The sequence below is a fragment of the Acanthisitta chloris genome, unplaced genomic scaffold (assembly GCF_000695815.1).
Source record: "Acanthisitta chloris isolate BGI_N310 unplaced genomic scaffold, ASM69581v1 scaffold22503, whole genome shotgun sequence".
In the NCBI taxonomy this organism is placed as follows: domain Eukaryota; kingdom Metazoa; phylum Chordata; class Aves; order Passeriformes; family Acanthisittidae; genus Acanthisitta; species Acanthisitta chloris.
In genome coordinates, this window is record NW_008664568.1 from 13,798 (window position 1) to 26,079 (window position 12,282).

The 12,282-nt window shown below is 44.0% G+C and overlaps 1 protein-coding gene across 1 annotated transcript; it reads right to left on the minus strand.

The window, feature by feature from the left end:
- Positions 1–228: 228 nt before the first annotated feature.
- NONO (non-POU domain containing, octamer-binding) lies at positions 229–11,665 on the minus strand. Its single transcript, XM_009071424.1, has 9 exons — positions 11,451–11,665; positions 10,165–10,466; positions 7,745–7,840; positions 6,666–6,862; positions 5,834–5,918; positions 4,599–4,701; positions 2,891–2,933; positions 2,178–2,287; positions 229–1,286 (listed from the first exon to the last, which is right to left on the minus strand). The coding sequence occupies exons 1-9, from the start codon at positions 11,529–11,531 to the stop codon at positions 1,149–1,151; spliced, it is 1,155 nt and encodes a 384-aa protein (XP_009069672.1). The 5' UTR covers positions 11,532–11,665; the 3' UTR covers positions 229–1,148.
- Between the last annotated feature and the right edge of the window lie 617 nt (positions 11,666–12,282).

The window sequence follows — 12,282 nt, forward strand, 5'->3', positions numbered from 1 at the left end:
GGTGTAACAGCAGCTGCTTTGTTGTATTCTGAACTGCTAATGTTGAAGATCTCATTCCAACACGCAAATAAAATTCCTTCTGTGACAAAGAAAACTGTTAGGCACTTCTCAGGGGTTGAACACCCTCTCTTTGTAGAGCTTTGCAAGAACAACTTTTGTACCATAGCTCGATTTAATTCAATCCACATGTACACATTTTTATTAAAAAAGAAGAGACAGCACACCAGATAAAAAAGGCTTAAAATCCACTTTAATAATGCATTCCTGTAACATTCCTCAGACAAACTCAAACTTTTTTTAGTGGGACAATTACAGTTTGTGTTCAAACAGTTTACACTAAATGAAAAAAAATCTTGTAGTACTTCTACACAAAAAGACAGGCAAAGTTAGGATTATACAAACATTTGTTTCAGTTAAATCTTCAGCATGAGATACAGTATCTTTATCCAATAGATTGTACTTTACTACCAGTAAAAATAAAGAGATACAACACGTTATCAAAAAATCCATCCAAACAGGAACCTCCCCCAGCCAGTCAGGCTGCACATGACTGTCAAATACTTTAAAGAAACAAATGGTCCAGATAAAAAGAGTAACTAACAGGTTAGGTGGGGAAATAAAAAGAAACAAACATAAAATCTCCCCCAGTTCACTACATGATGGATCATTTGGAGCTACAGAAATTTACAAAATCATGGGAGCTGCAAAGTACCCAAATGCTGCCTTAGTTCTCCAGAGACTTCCCTGTGCTCTTAAAGCAAGGTACACTACACTAAAAAAAAATGCCAAGACATACTGCAATTTTATCTAATTTAGTCTCAGGACTTCAGCTGCAAATAGGAAACCTGGAATGGTCAAGGCATGAGGGTCCTTGCCAGATTTTACCATTCCTGAACAACCCTGGCAGCCTCCCAGAATTCATTTGTCACTTTGAAATTAGGAATGCACCACATGAAATTTTCTAAAACCTTTACCAGTCAGACTGCACTCCCCTTGTCCTAGAGTGGCTTCACCAAAACAGGCCCTAATCCACTATTTTTAAAACCTCTTCCCCACCCCCACCCTGTTCTCCCCCTAGGTTGAACCCTGTGTGGCCTGCCAAGATTACTTTCCTCTTCGGGGTGCGTACAGGGGATAGCTTAATCCTGTTAATATCTGCGACGCTTGTTAGGACCAAAATCCCCTCCTGGATTTCCCCTGTTGAAGGCAGGAGGGTTCCCTCCCATGGCTCCGAGGCCTTCCATGGCTCCTCCCTGGCCAAAGCGATCTGCCGGTGGGGGTGGAGTCTTGTAAGGAGGAGAAAAGCAGCACATGCAGGAAGAAAAACAAGGAACAACAAAGGGCAGTTAAAAGCTATTAGAGGCAATCAAATTCTACCAGGATTCTACAGTTCCAACTGATCTTGCTACAAACTTTCATCCCCCACAAAAATATCCCCATAGTCCCCAGACTGCAGTGACAAGACCACAGCAGTCACCATACAACAAGAAGTCTCAGTACGAAGGTTTGGAGGAAAACTGTTTATTAGACCAATCAATAAAAACTGCTAAAGGAAGATGAACCTTCAGGACAAACTTGACTATGATTCTTGGTCTTTGTGCTGGTGACTGGAAGTGCTGACACTGTGGGAGGATCAATCCACTCTATGACAGAGAGGAATGATAGATGCCATGAAAGCCACAGTTTATTGGAAAGCTCTGCAGTAACACTTTAAACCAAATTAAATATACTCCACTGTTTCTTTGGTCTTTATCTCCTAAGCAAATTAGCTGAACTCATTTTAGCGTATTAGCACAACTGTTTTTTAAAACTGGTGATGGCCACAACACTCTTGAATACTTGGCTTGATGCCTGGCAAGAATATACTTTCAAAATACTCTTATTTAACGAAGTGCTTCCCATTATGTCATTTAAAAATGACCATATATTATTGCTAAGATATTTCTAACAATCATTTTAGCACTAGTTATTTTGAAAGTAAAGTAAGTAGTTATTAGACTTGGCTCAATCTCCTGAAATTACCAGTACCAAGGCAAGACTAACTTCTAAAGCTTGCAGCATGAGTTAAGCAAGAGCCCTAGGTAGAAAAACAGACTTCAACTTTAGCAGCTTAACATTGGAAACAACATAATTGCATTCAAGAGGTGTGCACAAAAAAGCAGATGGAGATACATTACCATTCCCATGGCTCCATCAGGTATCATAGCTCCAGGACCAGTGGCAGGAGGTGCAGCAGCTGGGACATTGGTACCACCCATAGCTCCTCTATTGTTCATGCCAATGGTACCTGGGAAAGAATACTGAGGAATAGTCCTGGCAGACACAGTGATTGGGGCGATGTTCATCACTCCAGAGCCACAGAACACTGTGTAAGCTCCCCACAGTGTCACATGCAGGGACAGAGTTCCACTCTATTAACCAGCTTGGCACTATTAGGTCAACACCAACTGATCTTGCTGTACAGTATTATCTGACACTGTAGCAGGCTCTAGCACTCACCACCTCCATCATTAACTACTAAGCCTCCATTTTTCACTTGCCCTTGTACACATGGCCCAAAACTTTAAACTGTGTAATCAAGACATGGAAATATAGTAATCACGATTATTTCCTGAGCTCAAGTCTACCAGTTTCTGTATCAGTACAAACTTCTGAAGCACATTATGGGTTTAACAGCAACTTCAACCAAGTCTTTTGCTTATTGAACTGTGTCTTTCACACATGTACAGTGCTGTCTCACATCTAGATTTTGCTGTGTTTCCTGTCACATGAACACTTCCTGTCACTGGACTGGGAGGTTACTTTGAGTAGAAGCCAATAAAGTAAAAAAATATGTACAGATTTTGTAATGGAGGAAAGGAACATGCAGAGGAACAAAGCACACCCTTACCTCCCATACCCATCTGTCCCATTCGCATGTCTGGTGGCTCCCTCTGCAAAGACAGACACTCATTTCAATGGATAATCAGGCTTTTAAACAATGCATTATACCAATTAAATGAATTCTGGGGATTTGCAACTGAAAAAAACGTGTAGAAAAGTCATTCCCAGGGTAAACTTCCAAAGAAGATCTGAGCTACCTTCACACAATAACTGCTGAATGAACAGGTCTTAAAATAGCTGTTCTGAAAGGCTGTTTTTCCCAGTCACAGTACAACAAAGCTGCACATGCAGATTTTACCAAAGGTATCTTGATAGCTGGATGGAAAGACCTGCTGAGCAGCAGTAAGACATTAGCTAGAATTAGTTTTGTTACTTCCTCTGCAGAGCTGAGAAGCTTTTCCTGTGGAAAGGAATGCAAGCTTACATAAAAGCACAGCACTGGGTCACTTGTATTACAATCCCAGTGAGTGGATTCAACTTCTCTTTTACTGACTGAGCACCAGGAACACACATCACAGATGTCTTGCACCTAGGAGCACCCCCTCACTTCAGTGAGTTTACTACTTTTTCCACAGTGGTAACTGAAGACAGATTTCACTTCATCTGTAGTCTCACTGCCACTATCGATCAGATCTATCATTTAGAGAAATCAGAACTTCTGCTACACAGCGATAATATTCCCAACATTGAGGTGAGTCACATGGTTTTGACCTTTTTGGTTTGACATATATTAGCCTAGGGGCCAATTTTTTGCTAGTATGCAATAAAAACACTTGCCTCCAGCTGCATCCCTGCCCTAACACCACCTCAACAGCACCACACCTGCCTTCACCATATAAAGTGGCTGGGACTGGAAATAAACTGCTGGACAACTCTTCACAGAACTAGAGATACTGCTATTAAAAAGCAGATTACCACACATGCTACATAACAAGAAAATATTTGACCAACTGACTTTTAAGTAGAAGTAGTTACCATGCCTGCAGCAGTGCCTCAAGTTGGGACAGACTGCAGGCTAGGGATATAGCCTGGTGTAACCTTAACAGGGCTCTGCAGCTGTACTTCAGGACTCTACATATTTGTTACTGTTAGAATAAAATGACTTAACATATATTCTTCTGAACAGAAGGTAGCCTGGAGAAGAGAAGGTTGCATGGGGACCTCATAGTAGAAGGGGTTACATGGAAGCTGGAGAGGGATTCTTTGTTAGGAACTGTAATGATAGGACAAGGAGTAATGAGGATAAATCAGAAGAGGAGAAATTTAGATTAGATATTAGGAAGAAGATTTTTACCATGAGGGTGGTGAGACACAGGCACAGGTTGCCCAGGGAGGCTGTGGCTGCCCCAACCCTGGCAGTGTTCACAGCCAGGTTGGATAAAGCCTTGAGCAACCTGTTCTGGTGGGAGATGTTCCTGCCCAGGGCAGGGGGTTGGGACTAGACGACCTCTAAGGTCCATTTCAACCCCTTAACATTCTATGGTACTATGAAGACAGCTAGTGAGGGTCCTGCATGAACAGCAGTGGGACAGAAAGAGTTTCCAGGCTAAATTGTATTAAGACTGGAGACAGTCAATAATTTAGAGTAGAATGCACCACAGAGGTACGTACAGTCCCCCAACCAGGTCGAGGATTCACTGCAAGCTCTGTGCTGTGGAAGAGCACAAATCTACTGTGAGTGTACAGATGCAATGGAAAAGTAGAGGCATTCATACCGCATCAGCAAAATTCCCTTTAAAGCCTTCCTGTTGGCGCCTCATCATTTCTTCCTGCTGCCTTCTCATCTCCTCCTCACGGCGCCTGCGCTCTTCCTCTTGCCTGGAAAAAAGGTACAAGGATGCTCAGCACAACATACACCAAGCACCTGCATCACCATCTTACAGTGCTGCCTGATGGGTCTTGACTGGAAGCTTACAACTTTACTATTTTGTCAATGCTGTAGAGTATTAGGTACCTCATGATGAAAACAAAACAGGTATGTGCACCAAAACACTTCCAGCACTTTCAGTTTTAAAGAGCTCATTATAAAACCCAAGGAGAGCACACTTGTTTGTGTGTCTCATGAGAACAACTGAGGGAACTGGGGCTGTTTCGCCTGGAGAAAAGGAGGCTCAGGGGGACCTTACTGCTCCCTCCAACTGCCTGAAAGCATGTTGGAGCCAGGTCATTTTCTTCCCCCAGTAGCAACTAACAGGCTGAGAGGAAATAGCCTCAAGGTGCACCAGGGAAAATTTAGATTGGGTACAGGGAAAATTTCACCAAAAGGTTACAAAGCATTGGCACAGGCTGTCTAGGGCAGGGTGGAGTCACCATCCCTGGAGGGACTTAAAAGATGTGTAGATGTGGCACTTTAGGGACATGGGTTAGTGGTGGTCTTGGTTAGATTTATGGTTGGACTCCATGATCTTAGAAGTCTTCTCCAACCAAACGACTCCATGATTCTGTGTACACAGCAGCTCCCAAACACATGCAGTCTACTGCATACAAGCCAGACAGTTCTCAAGTCCTTTCTATTATACAACTAGTCTGGTAATCTTCCTGGAGCTTCTCAAAATGACCACAAAACAAGGAAGTGCTGCAATGGAGAGAGAAATCTCCAAGCCTGAGTTACCCCTCAAAAGAAATTGCGGATACTAGAATGGGATTTCCCAATCTGCAGCACTGAAGCTACTGAACCACTGCACAGATCATGAATTTTCTATCTGCCTCAATAAAGGAACTTAACTGGAACACAGAACTGTAAAGAAGCAAATACTGCTTGATGGAAGCAACTCTTAATTCTTCCATCTTAAACCAACTGTACACTCTCTCTCTCTCTGAAGAAGGCGGCCCAAAATAACAGCCACACTTCAGGTAGTAATTAAACTGTCAGAATGAACAATTAAGTGCACTGAAGAGGCGTTTCATTGCACTAAGGATTCACAGCATTTCAGAACCTGCCCCCCCTTACCTGAGTTCCAACTGTTTACGTTTTTGTACTTCTTGGTTATGCAATTCCTCCATTCTCCTCAGCTCTTCCTGGCGTCTCATTAAATCTGTGTAAGATGACAGTTTAAAAAGCACAATCAAACTCATCTCCCATGTCACCTCTTATCAATTCCTGAACCAGGACCATAACACAAGAGAACGAGGTACCAGAGCCTCCAAGAATATTCTCTCCATGTTAGGTTCAGCGCCATGTTCTGCACTTGGGTCACAACAACCCCGTGCAGCACTCCAGGCTGTAGGCAGAGTGGCTGGAGAGAGGACTAGAGGGAAAGGTGCTGGTGGGCAGTGGCCAAACATAAGCCAGTGTGTGCCCAGGTGGGCAAGGCCAACGGCATCCTGGCTTGTATCAGCAACAGTGTGGCCAGCAGGACCAGGGCAGTGATCCCTGCACTGGGCACTGGTGAGCCACCACCTTGAATCCTGTGTCCAGTTTTGGCCCCCTCCATTCAGGAAGGACATTGAGGGGCTGGAGTGTGTCGAGGACAGGGCAGTGGAGCTGGGGGAAGGGTCTGGAGCACAAGTCTGATGAGGGGCAGCTGAGGGAGCTGGGGGGCTGGACAAGAGAAGGCTCAATGAGACCTCATCACTCTACAACTCCCTGAAAGGAGTGCAACGGTTGGACTTGATGATCTTTTGCACCTAAACAATTCTACAATTCCACTCACTGCTGCCATGCTTGGTTACAAGACAAACTACTTCAGCTCATGCTCAGTGGGCTCTAGCCAGTCTACTGAGCTCCCCACCCCTGGCTGGAGCAGGGCCCTGTCCCAGCCCTGGATCTCTCTGACTGGTACCTTGCCGCATGAGCATAACTTGGTGCTCATGGCGAGCTGCTTCCATCTCCATTTCCAGCTTCTCTCGAGCCTCCTTGATGTTACGATCAACTTGTTCCTGCTGCTGTTTCTCCATCTCTATCAAAGCCTTCCAGCGCATGGCGTACTCATACTCAAAGCTGCCAGGCTGTGCGAACCGAGGAGGCTGCTCACGCTCCCTGTCACACAATGAGGAGGTAGTGAGTGCTTCAGGGAAGCAAGGAGGAACCAAGAAAAACACATCTGAGTGTCAAATGCAATAGCAGATCCTTGTAACAGTTAAGTCTGCTCCTCAGGTGTCATTTATAGAAAGGAGAAACTTTGGAGAATCCTCCTGCATGGAAACTGTCCACCTCCATAACAAGCAATGACACTGATTTTGTAAGGCACCAAGAGATCCTGGGTAAAGAGATTTAGAAACACTCTTGAAGGCAACAGCCTTTGCTCCTGCTGCACATCTTATGGACAGATCCATTCCAAAAACAAATACTCCCAAATGTGCAGGTTTATTTCATCATTATCTGCAGCCCCTGGATGACTATTCCTAATAGAGCCTTCCAGCTCCTGAAGCTCTCATATTCATGAGCTCACATGGTTTGCTAATGCCTACTGCTCAGATCACAGGATTCCTACTTAGACTGGGAAGCCTTCAAAGACCATGGTCTTATACCTGGATAGCTCCACGATCTTCAAATGCTATTCACATAATTCCTTACGTTTCTACTGTGGGTTCAAATCTGTCTCCTATACAGACTTTCCATACTTTCCAGGGAATCTTGTGTCATCTATGTTATCTCCAATTGACATAACTTTTTATGCCAACAACCGAAATAGGCTTATGCAAAATACGTGGAGGCTTCCAGTTTTCCCCAGCAGTGTGGATTCAAGCCTGCTTCCTTTCAGCTAACCGTGGCAAGAACAGCATATGCAATCCTCTTTCCAAAGTCAGATCACATTTACAGCAAAAAGGAGGACTTGATGAGCACTGATAAGCCACCCTTCTAAGACTGAGGCACCAGTGCACAGGCAGTCTCATCTCCTGTTGCATGCCAGGCACATACTTGTGATATTGCTGGTTTTTGATGACTAGTTTCTCTGGAAGTCCCTCTTCATCATCATACTGATCCATGGGCTCCACAGTGACAGGCCGAGGGAACCTGTAAGGGAAAGATGAGGTGCTTTCAAGAACATTCAAGAATGAACTTGCACTTCTGGAAAGGAATGTGTACTGTGTCTGAACTTATACTGCTTTTAGCACTGCTCAAAGAAACTCAGAGCAGTTGAAGACCTCAAAGTGAAACCAGAAACCACTTTGAATTCCTTTTTTATTTTTCTAGAAAAGGAGCAGAACTGTTAATTGAAATTCTTGTTGAATCAAAACCGAATTTGTACTGAAAGAATATCTGCAGCTACTGGTTAAAATTAACAGATTAACTGGAACCTCCAGGAGAATCTACCCAGCATGAAGTCTAGTAGCCTCTGGAGTCTGTTTTCTTCCCCTTGCTGCATGGCCAACCCCCGGCCATGCGAGTCCATCTGTACCTTTTCATGGCTGTCTAAAGCAACAAGTAATTCCAGCACTCCTCACTGGAGGCTGCAGGCTGTACCACCCAGTCATACCCTCCAGGTGAGACCACCATGTGCCGCTGCTGCCAAGCAACAGTGCTCTGTGAGTGTCCATTGGGCCCTGTCTGAATTCCCACCACCAAGAAATCCAGCAGAGCACTTCACAACAGACGCTGCACACGTGTGCTTCTGTCTCCCTGGATTCTGCATGCAGCAGAACACACTGAGCACAAATTCCCAGTCTCTGAATTAGCTCCCCAGCACAGCACTGACACTGCTTATCCACAGCACAAAGCAGCACTGCAGCTCCTCAGCCCCATGTGTCAGGGCTGCGATGGAAGAGAGATGATCCTGCCATGCCCAAAGGGTGCTCAGGCTCCAGCAGGAAGGCAGGCTAAGATCTCTCTCCTCAGCTTAAGATCCATAATACAGGTTTTCACTTTGATGTGACATATTCAATTATTAAGTCTTATTTTCCAATGTGAATCAATTTCAAAGAGTTTATCTGGCTTTACTGTCTTGAACAAAGACAAAGCAGAACAAATTTAATCAAAATCAAACCATAACTAGGAATAAGCAACAGACTGGTTTGTGGTCCTAGATATCAGAACCTAATACACTAAGAGCTATAAAAAGATGGAATGTTATCCCCAGTTATACACACTGGCAGTGGTTAGTTTTGCATGATCACTTTTAAAAATATGTTTTCATGGTTCTCTCAGGATATAAACTTCTGAATCAGCAAAAGCTCCCTAACAGAAGTCCTCCTGTAGAGCACTACACACTATGCTCCTTTATCCCTGAAGAGTCTCAGGGAGAAAAACAGGTATTAAAAATAAACAAACAAACAAAACCTGCTTTTAGAAACTGACTGTGCTTGTGTACAGCTGTGCCATTGCAGGTCCTCAAGAAAAAGAAGCGAGAAGCACAAAACTTAGAAAATTACTTTAGAAATTAGCAATATAGCCCCATAGTCACAAATTCTAGGAGCATACATAGAAAATATACAGTAATTTTTATTCTGTTATTTCCGAGAGATCAGAAATGGCTCCCTCCTAACAGATTTTTATTTTGTTATTTCCGAGATCAGAAATGGCTCCCTCCTAACAGAGCAACAAACTGCTCTGTGGAATGCAACTAGAATAAGTCATTTACTTGAGCAGGTTTACATAATTATGCAAGAACATGCTTTGCTGCCTTGTTACATTCAAGCATAGGAAAAAAGTTTATAATGATGAAAACTCCATACAATCCAATCTATCTGAGCAGTTTTGTTATTTCCGAGATCAGAAATGGCTCCCTCCTAACAGAGCAACAAACTGCTCTGTGGAATGCAACTAGAATAAGTCATTTACTTGAGCAGGTTTACATAATTATGCAAGAACATGCTTTGCTGCCTTGTTACATTCAAGCATAGGAAAAAAGTTTATAATGATGAAAACTCCATACAATCCAATCTATCTGAGCAGTTTCTCCAACAGATCCATTCCCACAGTGGCATTCCACCCCAGTGGTGCATGCCGCCCAGTGGAGTCCCATCCTGAGACTCTTCAGTGACCCTCAGTGTACAACTGACACACTGGAGCTTTGTTTCCAAACAAATGTTATGGATGGTCTCTGAAATAGCTCCTACTTCTTAAAGGCTGCTTCAATTGCCCTAAGAAGGTTGTTGTGTAGAGGAAGAGTTCTTTGGGCAGTTTTATGCACTTACCCCCCTAGCAGCTTCCCAGAGGAGTTTTCAGACCTGAGTTTCAGCACAAACTCACTTACTGCAACAAAACTCTCCCCAGGGAAGTGATCTGCCACCTCCCTCCTGCCCCTTATGTCCCACCACGTGTTAACCACCACTGCTCCCTGCCAATGTCACCCAACCTGCATACATGCCAGTAGAGCACTTCCCTCCCTCCACACTTACGTAGTTAGCAGGAAAGAGCCATCACTACATCTATCCAGGGCTTTCCTAGCTGCAGGCTTCCCTGAGAACTCCACAATGCCTTTCCCAGAGGATCGTCCTCTGTCATCCACAATAACCACAGCCCTTTCCACCTGGCCAAACACTGAGAAGGCTTCTTCCAGGAGCTCATTGGACACGAACTGAGGCAGGTTCCTGACTGTCAGTGATGCACTGTGGCACGCAAAACGCACTCTGAGCTGCTTCCCACGTAGAGGCATGTTGTCTAGTTCCACCTTTGCAATCTCTGCCAGAGTGCGAGTTTCCTGCAGATAAAAACAGTTAGTAAAACTCTACATGTGCTACAGAATCAGTTGGTCAGAGTCACAACAGTCACAAAGCTTCTCTCTCCTGAGCAAGTACTACAGCAAGGAACAAAATCCTCCCCACAGCATGGCAAGAAGTGTCCCAACAAACCATAGTTATTCCCTAGCATCAATGGCTCTGCCTGAACAGGCAGTTTGGGGGTAAAGAAACATCAGACCTAAGTTTAGTCCAACAGCCACTCAGCTAACAATTAAATTATCATTATCTATACCATATAATTATATAAAGACTACAAAGCACATGTTCTTTCAAAAAATCACCAAGATTCAACTATTAGCTAAGTCTGGTAACTGTAAAAGGAAAGGCTGATTGTATGACAATCCTATACCATTTTCACACCTTTCCACTCATTCAAGTCACCAACAAGCAGCTGCACTACAGCAAAGTGCCCCAGGTTTTGGTGTGGGAACCTCTTGCTCCTTGGGGCTTTCAGGAAGGTGCTGCATGAGCCACTGACATCTGAGAATTACTACCCTGTTGTTGGTAGCTCCTCCCTCCTAGACACACTTCAGCGTGATCATCCAGAGATCCCCTGCCCCAAGAGCATTAATCACTCTGATACTGCTCCACGACAAACTGCGTTCCTAGGAATTCCATACCCACACTCTTCCAGAAAATGGAAGTTCACTTTGTCTGTAACAGTGTCATGTTCATGTGTGGGTTTTTCCTGCTTTCTATCAGCAGATTTCAGAACAACTGTATCAGATATCTCATAAATCCTGCCACAAGCTGCCTATATTCACATTTCTTCTCATTACAAGCTCTAGACAAGCTATTTGTGGAAGGTGATCCCATAATTCCAGGTTACTAGGATCAACAAGCTTAATTAGCAACATATCTGAACATCTGTACTTTCAAATAACAATACTCCTCCTGTGTGAACCACTGCCACAAAAATAGCCCAAAGGTATCAAGTCACTCACCAGCCTGATAAAACCAAAGCCTTTGTCCTTGTGTATGAAGACTTCTCCTGCCTTGCCATACTTCTCAAACAACTTTCTCATCTCTTCCTCTGTGATATCTGGGGGCAGATTCCCCACAAACAGACGGCTCCTTTGGGTGAAGGTCTTTTCTCCGGGTTTCCGGAAATTCTTCAGGTCAATAGTGAGGCCTTCATCTGAGGGGAATAAGGTACACAGCTGCTCTACAGTTGGGGGGATAAACTCTATTAGGTTTCATCACAGTGACCACAGGACAATACAGGTAACACCACCCATTCATTGTCTTAAACCTCACCAGCCATCTCTCCAGCAACCAGAGGGTTCAGTTCAGTGGCCCCAAAGGTTTAGGGGGGTTTATTTCAGAATGGCCCCATAGGTTTTGAATGAAAACATATGCTTGAACCTCAGTGCTCATTAACACCAGTGAATGTCTGCCTAGAATTGAAGAAAATAACAACACTGCAGCCTGAAATAACATGAGAGATTTCACTCAGACTTTTGGAGGTCTGGTCAAGGCCTGAAACAAAATCAACTGTAGTCACAACACAGGATTTTGCTGGTACAACTTGAATAATTACAGCAAAGCCACAGCTTGGCCAGCAACCAGATTTTTAACTCAAAAATACCCCAAACAAAAACAACTCTAGATGCCTAGAAAAATAGGCAGGTTTTGCTCAGACACACAGTATTTCAGACAGTTGTCACTCTGTGAGATGGGGCTTGGGTTCCAAGCTGAAGAGAAGGCTGGAATGGTGAAAAAAAAATAGAAAAAACCAACCCCAAACCAAAACCACCCCAAGTCCCAGCCATATTG

Excerpts from the sequence above, each read along its gene's own strand:
- NONO (XM_009071424.1), bottom strand. The coding sequence starts at position 11,531 with ATGAGAAAGTTGTTTGAGAAGTATGGCAAGGCAGGAGAAGTCTTCATA. Across the intron at positions 4,702-5,833 it reads CGTAAACAGTTGGAACTCAG|GCAAGAGGAAGAGCGCAGGC; the intron begins GTAAGGGGGGGC and ends CCTTTTTTCCAG. Across the intron at positions 2,934-4,598 it reads AAGGGAATTTTGCTGATGCG|AGGGAGCCACCAGACATGCG; the intron begins GTATGAATGCCT and ends CTGTCTTTGCAG.